Source organism: Gregarina niphandrodes (assembly GCF_000223845.1).
Source record: "Gregarina niphandrodes unplaced genomic scaffold scaffold00069, whole genome shotgun sequence".
Lineage (NCBI taxonomy): Eukaryota > Apicomplexa > Conoidasida > Eugregarinorida > Gregarinidae > Gregarina > Gregarina niphandrodes.
The window spans coordinates 1-14,995 of record NW_011645835.1 but is presented as its reverse complement, the minus strand read 5'-3'; the positions used below and the strand labels follow the sequence as shown (position 1 = coordinate 14,995).

Here is a 14,995-nt window from a genome sequence, read left to right as displayed (position 1 = left end):
AAGTCTACTGCTTGCTGCCGCGTAGCGAGTTCCTGAGGGACTGACCGGCCCCAAGAGTGTTGCGAGTGTCAGAGAATCCGGCGTGGACTTGTGCAGCCGGCCGCATGCCAGGGGGGAGCCCCACTGATGACGAAGAGAGTGCCCAAGACTCTCGGAGGCGCAGTTGACGACGACGACGGAGTACGCGGGGAGTGGCTGTCGAGGCTGTCGGACCGCAATGTCTGCCGGTGAGGTAGCCACGGAGAGAGTTGGCCGAGAGACGGTATGACAGAGTAAGTCGGTAGCTGGTTGTAAGGGTCGTAATGACTGGGCATAGAAGCGGAAGAGACAGGGCCGTAGTCGTTGGCGGGATGCCATGCGAGCTTTGGGTACGTGAAGGAAGTAAGCCCCCGGGCTGAGGGACTTTTTACGAACTGTAACCTATTCAGCCCTCAACAAATTCAACTCATCGTGTCTCAGTCCCGTCGTGTCTCAGTGTACGACCATTTTTTGGAGATCTGAAAAAGATTTGATCGATGAGAGGTTGATGTGCTACTGAGTCGGAAGTAATTTCGCCGTTGTTGTCTGTGCTCATTGGAGTTACTTTTGACGCTACTGCTCCAGGTGAGGAGCATTGCGAATCGTTGGTGGTGTTGGATCGCCGGATTGATGAAGTTGAAGGGGTGCCTCCGCCTATGGCCGGGTGTGTGAGATTTGGGTTTGGCGACAGTGACAGAATTACGCCACGCCTGTTTCTGGCCGTGGGCCTGCAGACGGTGGACCAGTTGATGGAGAAGCAAGATACGTTGTTCAGCACCGAGCAGATCCAGTTGTTGAGTAACGGCGTTCATCCCACCGTGCGTGTGGACTTTGAAGGCGCCGCCAAGTACAAGGGTTTTGAGCAGACTGCTGACGAGCCGTATCGAGTTAGTTGTGCCAGGCGTACCTTGCTGAAGTTGGCCGAGGATGGTGAGCTGGGGGGTCCGTCAATCGCGCCGTTGAAGACGTCGATGGGGAGCATGTGCCAGTTGCGCGACGCTCTGTTGGAGTCCTACAAAACGCTTGAGCCCTCTGGCGACTACAAGTCAATCTTCTGGAGGGGAATCTGTCGGCCCATGCTTGGGACGGACAGCGAGAACCAGCTGGCCGTGGCGCATACGAAAGGTTGCGTGTGTTCTCGGTGCGAATCAGGTCCGGTCGTGAGCCTGCCCGCGTGGAACAGTGTGATCAAAACCGCAACGGATCACGGGTCCTGGCGTGGTATACTCTGGCGTGAACTGGTGCCTGAGGACCTTCGACTTCCCCAGAACGAGTGGGCAGTCCGTGGCGGAGAATTCACACCAAAAGGACAGTGGCCGGCAGGGAGTGATATGCGGTTCCTCTGGCCTGCGGAGATCGAACACGCCAAGGGGCGCATCTCGACTGAAGCCAAGAAGCAAAGGGTGAAAAGCGACGAGTACCCGTGGGAGGGAACGTTTATGCCACGCGGCGAACACATTGGGTGTAGAGGTGACAGGGCAAAGGACGGCGTTCATGCCACCATGCTTGATTACCTTAGAGTCTGGCGCGTCGCCAACCTCGGCGACCTAATGAAGTCCTACCGTTTCTCGCCAGCGGTCATCAACAAGCTAGAGGCGGATGCTGACCTGCTCATCTTCCACGCGAAAGAATGCAACCCCGGTGCCAAGAAAGATTACTACATCGGCAGCTACGCACAAACCTACGTTGTGCTCGAAGCCGATGGCGGAAGCTCCTGCCTGCGCCTTGCTACTGTCCCTTACTGCCTCATCGCGAAAGACTCGAAGGACGCCTCTGCTCGACAAACGGCATTCTGGAAGAAAGTACGACTCGACGCAGGCTGTGCCGTGTCCGAGTAAACGTGATCTCATTAAATTCTGCGAACAGGTTGCCGAGGCTGTCTGGTACTTTTTCGATTTTACGTTAGACTCAAAGAGTCCAAAAGGGGTCCACAATTGTTTACACGGTTTAGTGGCGGGAATGTTCCAGAGCCCAGATAACTGGAATGGCCGGACGCCTTTTGGAGATTATCCGAGAGGGGGGTAGGTAACGCGTCATCAAATATCTGTTTATCGACCCGGTAGTCGCCTGTTTTCTCTCTGGGATTACAAATGGGCGAGAGCTCCCGGCGATGTGCCCACTCCTCGGGCGCATGAACGCTCCTTTATTTCCCTCCGATACTTCCCGCAGTGCGACGTCTCATTCAGATGTGATTCAGATGTGATGCACTCTTCCATAGTCCGTCCTGGTCTTTCGGAGCAACTCCTGGCCGTCCTATGTTCTCGACACGGACTTGCCAAGTCCCCCAGCGTGTCCAAACCCACCAGCTCGGGATGCGGACCATCTACGCAAGCGAACCTGACCGTCGTGGTTCGGTCTCTCACACGTTACGTCAACCGGCTCAGCTGAACTCGCTACTAGCAGAAGGAAGTTGATATGGGTCGGCATTTTCAGGGGCATAAAAACATTGATGTAAGATCAAATACGTTGCGTCGGCTACGGTTGCGTTTTAGGCAGCAGATACCTGGATTTAAGCAGCAAGTTTGGCGTGCCGCGGCCGAGATGGAGCCCTTAAGGCGATTTCGAGCAGGTTCTGATCAGGATAGACAGAGGTTCTTCAATATAAAGCAGTCGTCGTCCTGGGCAGCCACACCTTCGACAATAGCAGGAGACAGTCCGGAGTGGTCGCGGTCTAATGATTGGCCTCGACATAATAATTGGTCGCGTGATCCGGAGTGGTCCCCTTGTCGTCATGAAAACAGGTCTCACCAGTGGGCAACGGCAACTACCCCCAACATCACTATTTCCGGGTCGATTCCATTGAAAGCCTCCATGCCTCCTTCGAGACTCAGCCCCACCCCCAGACTTCAGCAGGCTCAACCCCCGTCAACCAGCCAACTCTCCATCAGAAAAAACGAGATGAGCCGTGAACTGTGCACCTCCCCACAGAACGCTTTCGCCGGGAGTAGCGCGGCCGTCGCTATCGGAAGCGGTCCTGCCATCGGGAACAGCATCGGAAGCGGTACCGCTCTCGGGACCCGGAACAGCACTCCTCTCGGCCGAAACTCATCCCTGTCCATGAAGGACACCCGGCTAGGCTACTCGGTGGCCACTCTTCCCAACCAAAGGCCTTCCGGCCAGTACAGTGACTTGCGACAGCCTTTGGCCCGACGAGGGGACTCGGCCGCAATTGGCAAAACTTCCGGCCACTTCGCCACCGACGCAAGCAAACTGGACATGCAGACAGCAGGTGCCTATACAGCAGGCAGCTATGCAGCAGGCAGCTATGCAGCAGGCAGCTATGCAGCAGGTGGCTACCAAGCAAACAGCTTCTCAACAGGTAGCTACGCGGCAAACGGTTACGGCGCAAACGGTTACGGCGCAAACGGTTACGGCGCAAACGGCTACGGCGCAAACGGTTACGGCGCAAGCGGTTACGTGACAGCTACGTATCCCAAAATGGAGTCAACAGTCTCTCAGAATTTCGATAGAGTCGGCTCTGCGGTTCCACACTGTTTGGAACGGTATGCTGCCCAGAGGGACCGGACTGTTCAGAGTGAGCAGATCGGGCGCCCGCAAAGCACGAGTGGACTGCAGACCACAAGTGGGCCACAGAGCGCAAGTGGGCCACAGAGCGCAAGTGGGCCGCAGAGCGCAGGTGGGCTGCAGAGCACGAGTGGGCTGCAAAGCACAGGTGCGCCGCAGAGCGCAAGTGGTCCGGGGATAGGTGCCCTAGCAAGTGCGATTGATAGGAGTGTGTCGTCTATTGTCGGTGATGAGGGAGCCAAAGGTCGTCTTGTAAGAAGTTCGTCTACAGTTCTGGACCCGGCCACTGCTTTCGTCGCAAACGCTTCGCCTGCGAGATACTATACTCCCAAACACTATCCTAAGGCGCATTCCAAACATCTACCCGATGACTACTCTCGCGAGGCGCAAGAGAGCAGCGAGTTATCGCACAGACGAAGCTCTCGAGTCAAAGACCTGATCGTCCGAAGCACGTCTGACGTGCGAACACCTCCAACGGTTATGACGTCTGGCTACTCAGATCATCAGTCTGCTGCCGATTTCAGAATGGAGTCCGAAAGGCAATGTACCAAGGACCAAGAGTTCAACGTAGGCGGCAGCAAGCCAAAACCGCACCAGGAAGATTCGAACAGCCGAAGTTCGAATAACAGAAGTTCGAACAATAGAAGTTCGAACAATAGAAGTTCGAACAATAGAAGTTCGAACAATAGAAGTTCGAAGAATAGAAGTTCAAGCAACAGGGATTCAAGTAACAAGGGTTCGAGTAACTGGGGTTCGAGTAACAGAGGCAATGCGCCTGAAGAGGATTATCATAGCCCATACCCCGTGGCTCGACGACCTCTGGGGTCTGTGGTACCGTCGTGCCAGCCGATGCAGCACCCGCTTGCTCCTTGCTCGCCTCGATCAGGCGCTCCAGGTTGGTGTGCCATGTCGTCCATGCTCTCTGACCAAAGTTTTGCTTCGCCTCCTGTCCGCTCGCCCGTGGACGCTCAGCCCGTGGACGCTGTGCCCGTGGACGCACAAGTCGTAGATACGCAGGCCATGGTTGCCCAGGACCCCCGCGCACATGATACCGAAGGTATGGATACTGGGGGTATGGACTCCCCTGTGTATCATCCTTGCCCGCAAAAATATCGTAGCCGAGAAAGCAGTCGTTCGACTCGAGATACGTCTACCAAGGAAGGACGGACCCACAGTAACACTAGTACTCGAGCAAGCCCCCGGTTCTTAGCAAGGCGGAAACTGCTCGGTCTGCCTAACACAGGAAATACCTGCTTCTAGTAAGCAACCTTCTCCTGCCTGTCGCTTCCCAACCCTTTCTCGTAACGGGGGAGTAGTATTCCCGGGGAGGTATTCATGCATTAGGAAACAGTGATTGTTTGTAGTAATGCGGTATTACAAGGCTTACTTGGTTTTAACGAGTTTGTTCAGTACTTCGTGGGGTCGGATGTTTCTTGGAAACGCGAAAACACGAATTCTCGGTACCGTGGAGAACTGCTCAGTCAATGGCTGGGTTTGCTTTCTTGTGTTTTCTCGACAGATGGAACCAGTGTGTTGAAGTTCCCGGGTAAAGGCGACAAGTTGCTCGGAAAGGATGGTTTGTCGGACAAGGATCTTTTATGGGATAAGGATGAGGATGGGACTGCGAAATTGCGAAAGCATTACGTGAGTATAGTGGACTTGATTCAGCGTACCAACAACCAATTTGTGACAGGGCTACAAGGCGATGCTCATGAGTTATTCCAGGTTTTTATCCACGCACTAGGGGAAGAAATTTCAACCTCGAGCTTGAGGCCATCAAGTAACTGTTATCGTAGTGGTTGCAGCGCCAAGGACGACTGCCACAATGCATGGGCCAGACATCTCAAATCATTGGAAGAGCATAATAACCCCCCGGAGATCATGTTCAACACTGTTCTGACATCGCGCATGCGCTGTAAGGTTTGCGATGCCACGAAGTACAAAAGCGCTGTCGAACTCGACTGGCAACTCGAGATCCCCAAAAACAAACCTGAAGGTATGACCATCGAAGACCTACTTTTATACACATTCGATCAGCAGGAAGAACTACGAGTAAACCACACCACTTAATTCGTAACTCATATATTACCTACTTAATTCGTAACTCATATATTACCTAATTATTCTGTGTTTAGATAGAATGCGAGACTTGCCAGAAGGTCACAAGTACGGAACTGACCAGATTCCCCACACGGTTACCGAACATGTTTTTGTGTTTGCAAGTAAGTTCTGCGACCCCAGGATTATTCCGTTTCGTTAATCATTCCTTTCCGCTTTAGATCAAGAGGTTCGCTTGGTCGCAGCGAACTGGCCGATCATACAGACTGGATACGCCTGTACGGCTTGAGGTTCCTTACACAGTGGATCTTGCGCCGTATTTGCGCCAGCGGCAATTCGATTTGTTCGACGTTATAGGGCTTACACTACAAAAAGGAAGTTTAGAGTCAGGTCACTATACTACCGTCCAGTTCATACAAGATGCTGGTTGGTTACATATCTCTGACGACCAATATTCCTGTTATGAAAGTATCGATCCGTCAAGCATATATATTGTATGGTTGAGACGTCGGAACCCCATCAGCTAGTTACAACGCCCAATCCTGCTAGTTACCACTAGCTAGTTACCACTAGCTAATCACCACTAGCTAATCACCACAAGCTATTATATTCGCTGGTTGTAACACGCTGGTTGCAACACTCGCTATTTACGACGGTTCGTAGTATACCCACTGTTAAGGAACGATAGAATTTTTCACCAATTGAAGTGTGCTTGACCAATGCACCTTTCTCTATTGTTTGTCCATGTCGCGTTTGGAGTCCAACGGGAGCCGTTTGTTGAGGGAGGACTAGGAGTTGTACGGGACAGTCTTTCGCCAGGTTCTCTGAAATACGTCTTGAAAGATGAAGGTGACGAGTGGCAAGAGGAACGATCCTTTGGTATGGGAGATCCAGAGCACGAGATCTATAGTCCTGACTGGTATCTTCGAGCGGCCGCCCAAGTCAAGAAGTCGGAGCCAGTGGAGAATCCGCCGAAATCCGATGATAGTTTGTTCGCTCTGGAGAAATTTGACTTTGCCAGAATAAAATCCCTGAGTGGGAAAGGTACCTATCGAGACTTCACCCATACCTGGCCTCGGCCCGACGGGCTTGCCTCGATCGCACACGTGTTTGTAAATAGCGCAGAGGAATACTATATATATTATCCAGGCGCAAATCATAATGCTGGTAAAGGAGAACTGCACGCGAACAAGGCGGGAACCCCGTTACCTCCTAGGATCCTGAAAACGCTGGAGATCAAGATGGCGGATTACGCCAGGGAGCAGACGAAGCTGGTAGTGCAGAAATACCATCTGGATCTTCAAACGCTGCAAAAGTTCGGTATCATTTATCACATGAGGCTGCGATTTGATTATACCTGCAGTCAGTTGAGCCATCTGAGCACCGGACGACGTCAGACCCGGCGTCTGGCCTCCATATTTGCGGACGTGAAGGCGGAGGTCCCGCACAAGAGGGCTTTGGAAGCTGCGAGGGATCTGATCAGAAAGAATCCGCTGTTTAACAAGAAGGCCGAGTTTCAAGGCAAAGAGGTTGTGGTTGAGGATTTTGTGCAGCTGCCATCAAAGCTGCCTATGGTGTTTTTGGGTTATATCGGTGACGACTTCATCCCTCTGGAAGGTCAGCAGACTCAGCCCAGCAGCCCCGCGGAGGCGGATCTCCAGGTCGAGAAAAACTTGAGCTTCTTGAGATTCAACCAGTTCACGAGCCAGGTGCGCGATTCGACCATGGGCATGATGGGCAAAGCGTTATTCCGTCCGAAAAAAATCGATGCCGACTATGAAAAGCTCCTGTTGCCTGTGGGCGCTGGTTACTCAGTGCTGAACGCTGTCAGGACCCCGCCCAACGACTTGGACTTCCTGCTCCAGACGACGCGGTCGGGCGCAGCGGTTGGTGGAACCGCGCACGTTTCGGGGACGTGCTCTGAACAAGAGCTATATGAGGCGGAAGTAATTGCCGACATTTGCATCCAAACGCCCCACCCTCAGGGTTTGTATCCCTTCGAACGTTTCTGGGTACAGTGCCGTGGGTGGTATCCCAAGTTCACACTCGCCTATGTCGTGCACAACACCGCAGACAACATCCAAAACCGTCGGCCCAACACGCTCAGCATTCGCCAGTGTACTGAGCACGGCTGGGTCAGCGTCGATCACCTCTTCGCCCGCCAGACTCCACAGGAATTCATGATGGTATGCAATGCTGCTAAGACCAACAAAATACTTTACCAGTTCGCACCCACGGCGTGGTCTAAAAACCTCTTGCCGTCCGCTCAAGGATCCAAACAAGCGCTGGCAGAAGTAGCATCTGGACCAGATGTGTACAGTCGAGATCTCAAGCACTTTCATTCACCAACTTCGACAAATCTGAAAAAAGAGTGGTGATACCCTCTCTGTGAAACTTCCCAGTTACAGAGGCTGTGCACAAGCTTTACTCCCATGCGTTGTGTGTGCTCCGTAAGTACGGTGTTCCCCGCAAGTGCGGCGTACTGGGATAGCGTTCAGGCTGTTGCTGGTAGTTGAAGTTGTTTTTTACGTGATTCTTAACAATCTTAAGAGACTCTTGGAGGTACAATTTCGTGAGTAGCGTGTACTCCTCGTCGCTGGGATTGTTTTCAAGACTCGATTTGTTCTTGAGAACACATTTATGCCATTGCAGCCTGAAGCTGTTTGCAGGGTTGGGTACTTGGACCTCCGAGGCCACAAAGGAAACACCCAAGCCGTGGCCATCAGGGTTCACGTCTCCTAGCAGGTATGAATTGGAATGGCGTACTCGATGTCTTGCTAGCTGCAAAACGTTCGCAGAATGGCGAGCCGCGTCCCCAGTCCATAAATTAAGACGGTCGGTAACCTCTTTTGGCAATTCACTTAGCTAACAATCATATGGGTCAATCCGTTGCACCACAACTTACGCTGGTCATGTCTGCTTGCATTTAATGTTTGCTTGACACTTAATGTTGGGTGGCTGTAAAAGTTTGCGCAGGGCACACGTTTGCGTGGAGCAAATAAAAGTTTGCAACAAAAATTATATCAACGTCTGAATGGCCATATTATTGACGGCCTCCTCACAGGGCCGGTCGTCCTTGTGAGACGACATTCTCGACAGAAGAGGATATTCACGGAAACGGGGCCCATTTAAGATGCACTGAGCCTTATCCTTTATTGCTGAATCAGTGCCCATGCGGGTTATATAAGACTCCATTTTATTGCTTATTACTAAGCATGTATCGGACACCAACGAACTCAAAGCACACGACAACGAAGGAGGACAATGAAATCCAAAAACTAAGAAATGACTTCTGGCTCTGCAACTCCTGCCTGAGGCCGCATTATCTGAAACCGCATTATCGCCGGAAGCGCCGTGATCTGAACCGCTATCGGAACTGTCACCTGAAAATTGAGATAACAAGGACGATGCATCAGGGTAGTTCGTTTGACTGTCGGTAATGATACGAGTTGGCTGTACTATCCGCGTAGACCTCGATTGCATGAAAGAGATGTCCAACTCACTTAAATCAGGCTCGCTAATGACTCGGTTCACTTGTTTATATTCTCGCGCTAGCGCATCGCACACGTGTGCGAAGAGCGCCCATTGTTCAATCGACGCTTTGTTTCGGCACAGGGAGCCAATGCCGACTCCTATAACCGAGATGTCAACTGCATCGGGGAAACGGTTCCTGGCCGCCTGAGTGATAGTTTCAGTGAGGGAACGTAGCACGGTTCTTTGGCGGGAAGCATTGACGGCAGCATCCAAGTCTCCAACGGTGTTGTAGTACTGGAAACGCATGGGTGTGCCTCCACTCCACTCCGAGGAGCCTTTCGTGCGATGTCTGCTCTTCGCTACAGTCCACTCTCCCCCAGTCATGATTTATGCACGCATATCTCCAGCCAGCGTTGCGGATTAATTAATTCCCCGTTTCCAATTCTCACCATTGTGAGGATGGATCGTCCAGGCACGTCTAAGCGAGCACAAAGCCGAAAAGTGCTAGTTTTGGGTAGATTTCGCGTTTGTGCTATGTTTCGGATATTCCCGTGAATAAATGAAGGCGTGCTGAAAGTACGGGCAGAACAAGGCGGGGTGGCGGCGAATAACAAATTTTACGGTTTCAAATAATGCGTGCGGACCTGTGCGCGCGAAAAAAGGATGACGGGAGCTTCGGGCCGTTTGCTGCCTGGGCTACAGGCATGATGCAGCCGCTACCAAACGGCTGGGTCGGAGCGACGCAGCCGGGCATGGGGCCGCCTTATCTCACCCAGCCGGCCATGCCGTACGGTTACGCCCCGCCGGGATACGGTCAGGTGGGATACGGTCAAGCAGGATTCGGTCAGCCGGCATACGGTCCGGTGGGATACAGTCAGCCGCGGCGGTCGCGGAAGCCGCGACAAGAGGCAGAGTTGCCTCCAGAGGCGAGCGAGGCGATTGACACGTTGAAGCAGTATGCCGCGGGCTACCTCAGCGCCTTGGCGGGGATTCGGGAGGCGGTGATTCCGACAGAAAAGGATGTGACGGACGCTCAGGAGCGGCGTGTGTTTGAGTTGATCGGGAAGTCGGCGGCCTCGATAGCACGGTGCACACTGGCGAGTGTGCTGCCTCATGGGACGCTGGCGGCCCAGTTTAGGGATACGTTCCGCAAGGCGGTTACGCAGGCGGACCTCAAGAAATGGAAGGCACTCGCAGAGCACGCAGACGGCGCACACCCGCTACGGGAAGCTACGGCCCTCGTGGAGACGATACTGGCAATCGCGGTCCCCGCTACCGCCAGTGAAGACGCGGACGAATATATAGACCCGGACCTGGGCGACATGGAAGAACGCATCGCCGACCTCAACGAACGACACTGCGACAAGGTCTTCGAGAAATACGACGGCCTCGAAGGTGCCCTTGCCACAGCTACTGAAGGCGTCGCGGACGCAGAACGTCTCCTCCAAGCACTCAAAGCCTCCGCCGCCGCCTTAAACGCTCTCAGCCCCGAACAGAAACGACTGCTGCCCTCAGGCATCGCACAAGCAGCCCACGGCGTCCTAAACCCGCCCCCCGGCCGTGGCCAGAATCGTTCCGCTGGCGCCAACGGCTTCAGCTCTGGTGGTTTGGGTTCTGGCGGCTTCAACTTTGCCGGCTTCGGCGGCGGCGCTTCCAGTCCGTTCGGGGGGGCTTCTAGTCCGTTCGGCGGGGGTTCCAGTCCGTTCGGCGCCGGTTCGGGCGACTCTGTGCGCCAAGTGGTCGCGGCTCTCAAACTTATCAACCCCAAGGCCGCCCAGCAGCTGAGTGCGCCCGGCACCGTGCGCGCCGTGAGCCCACCCAAAGAAAGCAAAACCGAGGACTACCGCGCAGCCGTCGTCGCAGCCAGCGTCGAATTGCATAAAATCGTCGCCCGGACCGTCACCAGCCTCGGCAAAACCCGCGACGACTGGCGCAGGATCGCCATTGGACTGGCCAAGACCTACGAAGGATGCAAGACCACCTTCACCGTCACCAGTACCAGCTACACCTGTTAAACGAACCTCACCACCCCCACCGTCGGGGTGTACATAGCTAGTTTTTGATCTATATCTGTCATGAGAAAAACACGGCACACACGTTTGATGTGCACAGCAAACATTCGCACACTGTATACAAACACTGTATACACACACAGCAAGCAACTTTGGACGTTCGGTGCAAACGACGTGAACCACCGGGCAGCAGTACTCACAACATTCCATCATCACACGCACGGTCCACAAGAAGGAATAAAACCGGTTCGGTCCCCGCAGTACTCGATGTCACCACCTCACCGTCCGAGAAACCTCAAGATGTGTGCCTGCACACACGCTGGCTGAACTCGCCAGGCCAGTCAGACGAGTTATTCAACAGCAACTGAAATTGTGCTCATAATTCTAGCCGGTCAAGACAGTCCCAGAACAGGTGTTGGTGACAAGTGTAAATCAACAGTTTTGCATCCGTGGCCGCTGTCTTTCTTTAACGCCAACGCTATCCATGTTTTTCCTAAGCTGCATACGACTGCATCTTTCCAGCACGTCATCCTGCCAGGGCCGATATGATCGAGCACGTGCTCACTGACGACACCCTCTTACCGAACAAGAGCCTCTTACCGAACAAGAGCCTCTTACCGAACAAGAGCAGGCTAGCACATAATCAGTCCATAACTTCAAATGGGTCACAGTGTGTGCCTCACACATCAATCCTTAATCTACATAGTACCTGATGTGATCACAGGGCCTGTATTCGCAGCCAAAGAATTCTTCAATGAGTTTCAGTTCCTTAAGGGCTCGTTGCTGAACGCGGATAGTCTTCGGCGGTTTGTCAACGAGCGCTACGACAAGCCCAGTGATACGGGATAGAGACTTGAGCAACACCGTAACAGCGCGGGCAATGAGGGGAATAGGACATCTCCCATGAGACCGATCCTCTACAGCGTTGGTGTTTTCAAAGTCGGTATCTTGACAGGTGATGCACGTTTCGCCGTGGTTCGGCAGGAGCGATAAAGCCTGGATGCCCACGGGTGGGCTAAGTCGAATGGGGCTTAGTCGACGACATGAAGTAAAACTAGTCGGTGTAGTCATACTCGCCGTTGTAACACTTGGAGTAGCCGCCGTAGCAACACTAGGAGCGGTCGTAACACTAGTGGCAGTCCTTGTCGCCGAGTCCTTATCATCGAGTCCGATTGTGTTATTCCCTTGGTAGACATGCCAGTTGTAAATGGTTTTCAGGTGGGGAGCCGCTATCTCCTGGACATCACGACGTGTGCTGCATACCCTTGCTAAAGCCTCACAAATATTAGGCATAGCCGCGCCCGAAGACGCGCGTCTCACTTTAGACGGGTCAAGGTAATCGCGCATAATGTGTGACTCATGCACGGTGTGTGAATCATAGGAAAGAGTCATAATGCGTCAAACTGCCATTCACGTCCAGTCTGTCGGAGTTCTGTTCCAATGCATTTGCCCACAAACGAACATGGGCTCGTAGAAGGGAACAATAGGTGGTAGAAACCAACGACTCCGATGGCCAAAACACCGCAGGGAGACATTGAGAACGGTTAGTCCGTTATAAAGTTCCGCTAAGCCATCTTCTTCTTTCGAAAATGCTTCTCTGGCACGGATGTCTAGGCGGGGGGAGGGGGGCACGACGTCTAGGGGGGGGCTTCTCTCAGACAACTCGAACAAGATGCTCCAACCGTTGCTTCCACATATGTCCATCAACCTTCGGCAACCATTAGAACTCCTGCCTTATAGCACCCCAACAAATGGGACACCCCTTGAGACACTGCCTCTCGTACAGTCGAGTTGGCCCGTGGCTGTTATCCAACAATATGTCAGCTATTACCTTCACTCCACTACAGGTGGTATTGCTACACACCTTTTGGGATCGCCAACACAGAGTAGTCCTTCACCCACCCCCAATATAACAACTCCGTCCATCACATATCTCCCGCCAATATAACACTCTCAAGTCCGAACAAACTCACACCTTTTTGAGCACATAATAGAACATGGCGACAGCAGTTGTAGAAGGGACTACATCCCTTTAAACAAAGACTCTGCATCGGATTAGCACCGGCATGAACATTTAAGTTAAAGACGGACTCGCGCGATATCTCAAAACCGGCAGGCGTACTTCGCCCTGTGGAGAAGTTTGCCTACAGAACCAAGTGACTGACTACCTGAGCAGACATCCACATGTTGACCAGACATCCCAACACTACGGAGGCCCAATAACTAAAGGAAAGGAATCCTCGCGGATGTCTATAGGATTTTTGTACCCGCCGCATTGCTTGCCGCGCTGTTGGAAGAGTTTCATGCACCCCATGGTGGTCCATTGGACGTACTCAAGGCCAGTGATGTACATCGAAGAGAGACGGAAAGATTACGCAAAAAGGCCGCTGCGAACCAACACAACGTCAGAGCGGAAATGGAATGCGGCATTTAGACATCCGGCCCGTGGTTGGTCAGCTGGGCCTGCGTACGCGTATATCCAACGTTGAAGCACCGGCCTATCTTCTGGCCCCTGGCGATTCGGGAAGTCCACTACGAACGGCAGGAGGTTACGGTCGTCGACGGTGAAGACAAGATACGAAGCAGCTACGACCAGATACATCTACTGCCAAAATTCGACCACACCAAAACACATGAGACCATCGAACAGGAAGCTGACAACACTCGTCTGCCAGCCGGTATTTCTTGTCACACATCCACCGACACTTCGAACAACCTCTCACGAAACCATTCACAGCTGCCCTGCCGTTCCACGGGGGATCCATCTCTCACACACGCAACCCTGCACCGATCACCCGCCATGGGGACACTGTTCTCTTCACCACACACCGGTCACTGGGGTGCTTGCCACTGGGGTGCCGTCCGCGTGCCACTGGGGTGCCGCCCGCGTGTACTCTTGCTAACCATATGCCGCTCATCAGTTGGCACTTCAATTTTCCGTCAACCACCGAAAGGTCTCGGGTCATCAACGCGTGCTTACGACAACCGATGGCCAGTGTAGTTCTTCAGCCAACCGCCGGCCACAGTAGTGTCATCAACGCGTGTATACGGCGTTTCGGGTCCAGTCTCTTGTAGCCACTCCATTCTCCTGATTCGTGTTCAAGATCAGACGCACAGCGTGGTCCAGTCTCCTGCTACCGGTTCCTTCGCATGCCAGAGGTGGACGAGTCACCTGCCCTCGCTTCGTTCTTCCAGCAACCGCAGGCCGCTGGAGTGACATGCGAGCATTCTTCTCAACCGCGATCCTGTGTGCTGCCCGTGCTTTCCCCTCTTCCAGCCCAGGGCCTGTCAGACGTCACATTTCGCTCTCCGAGGGGACATTCGGCCGCTTAGGTACCATCAATGCGCGCTCTCATCAACTGTATGCCAGTCGTCTGCCGACGTACGTCTGTCTGCGTGCACGCAGGCCGGCGAACTGATTCCCCAACTCCATTCACATGATTACTGTTACGGACTCGAACCTGGGACCTTTGGATCCGAACATGACCGCAATCCCAAACCTATCAGCTGTCACCTCCGATTCGCTGCTGTCGCGTAGCCTCGAGTGTCTTCCTCGTTGTCGTCTGATCAGCTTAACCGTGGCACCTTCGCGTACATCTTCAGCCCTCATCTTCAAACACGTACACGTCATTTGAAGGGTAGCAACCCCCCATTTTCTGGCTGTTCGTCGAACATTCGTCTACGCCGAAACGGGACGGCCTCTCATCTTCCGGTGGTTGTGTCACAGTGCGAAGATATTACACATCTTTTCCGCGTACCAGAGAGAGGCATAATATAGTTTCTGATAGTGTGTGTGTGCATACTGATATACGTCTCAGTTCTTCGACAACAACTCTGTCCACCCCAAATCTCCCGCCCATCCCACAATATAACACAAACTTGCCGGACCAACAATGTCACAGAATGAA

At 53.2% G+C, this 14,995-nt stretch overlaps 8 protein-coding genes across 8 annotated transcripts; 5 read left to right on the top strand and 3 right to left on the bottom strand.

The window, feature by feature from the left end:
• Positions 1-767: 767 nt before the first annotated feature.
• Positions 768-1,856, top strand: GNI_180940 (hypothetical protein; the record flags this gene model as incomplete). Its single annotated transcript, XM_011135207.1, has 1 exon — positions 768-1,856. The coding sequence occupies one exon, from the start codon at positions 768-770 to the stop codon at positions 1,854-1,856; it is 1,089 nt and encodes a 362-aa protein (XP_011133509.1).
• Positions 1,857-2,916: 1,060 nt separating this feature from the next.
• On the top strand, positions 2,917-5,613 carry GNI_180930 (ubiquitin carboxyl-terminal hydrolase; the record flags this gene model as incomplete). The annotated part of the gene is made up of 2 exons (XM_011135206.1): positions 2,917-4,073; positions 4,908-5,613. 2 exons carry the CDS (start codon positions 2,917-2,919, stop codon positions 5,611-5,613), a joined length of 1,863 nt encoding a protein of 620 aa, XP_011133508.1.
• A 70-nt stretch (positions 5,614-5,683) lies between these two features.
• Positions 5,684-5,890, top strand: GNI_180920 (hypothetical protein; the record flags this gene model as incomplete). Its single annotated transcript, XM_011135205.1, has 2 exons — positions 5,684-5,765; positions 5,823-5,890. 2 exons carry the CDS (start codon positions 5,684-5,686, stop codon positions 5,888-5,890), a joined length of 150 nt encoding a protein of 49 aa, XP_011133507.1.
• Positions 5,891-6,320: 430 nt separating this feature from the next.
• Positions 6,321-7,979, top strand: GNI_180910 (hypothetical protein; the record flags this gene model as incomplete). The annotated part of the gene is made up of 1 exon (XM_011135204.1): positions 6,321-7,979. One exon carries the CDS (start codon positions 6,321-6,323, stop codon positions 7,977-7,979), a length of 1,659 nt encoding a protein of 552 aa, XP_011133506.1.
• A 46-nt stretch (positions 7,980-8,025) lies between these two features.
• On the bottom strand, positions 8,026-8,527 carry GNI_180900 (hypothetical protein; the record flags this gene model as incomplete). Its single annotated transcript, XM_011135203.1, has 2 exons — positions 8,026-8,466; positions 8,507-8,527. The coding sequence occupies 2 exons, from the start codon at positions 8,525-8,527 to the stop codon at positions 8,026-8,028; spliced, it is 462 nt and encodes a 153-aa protein (XP_011133505.1).
• Positions 8,528-8,879: 352 nt separating this feature from the next.
• On the bottom strand, positions 8,880-9,459 carry GNI_180890 (hypothetical protein; the record flags this gene model as incomplete). The annotated part of the gene is made up of 2 exons (XM_011135202.1): positions 8,880-8,984; positions 9,061-9,459. The coding sequence occupies 2 exons, from the start codon at positions 9,457-9,459 to the stop codon at positions 8,880-8,882; spliced, it is 504 nt and encodes a 167-aa protein (XP_011133504.1).
• Positions 9,460-9,707: 248 nt separating this feature from the next.
• On the top strand, positions 9,708-11,090 carry GNI_180880 (hypothetical protein; the record flags this gene model as incomplete). The annotated part of the gene is made up of 1 exon (XM_011135201.1): positions 9,708-11,090. The coding sequence occupies one exon, from the start codon at positions 9,708-9,710 to the stop codon at positions 11,088-11,090; it is 1,383 nt and encodes a 460-aa protein (XP_011133503.1).
• A 690-nt stretch (positions 11,091-11,780) lies between these two features.
• Positions 11,781-12,434, bottom strand: GNI_180870 (hypothetical protein; the record flags this gene model as incomplete). The annotated part of the gene is made up of 1 exon (XM_011135200.1): positions 11,781-12,434. The coding sequence occupies one exon, from the start codon at positions 12,432-12,434 to the stop codon at positions 11,781-11,783; it is 654 nt and encodes a 217-aa protein (XP_011133502.1).
• Positions 12,435-14,995: the final 2,561 nt, after the last annotated feature.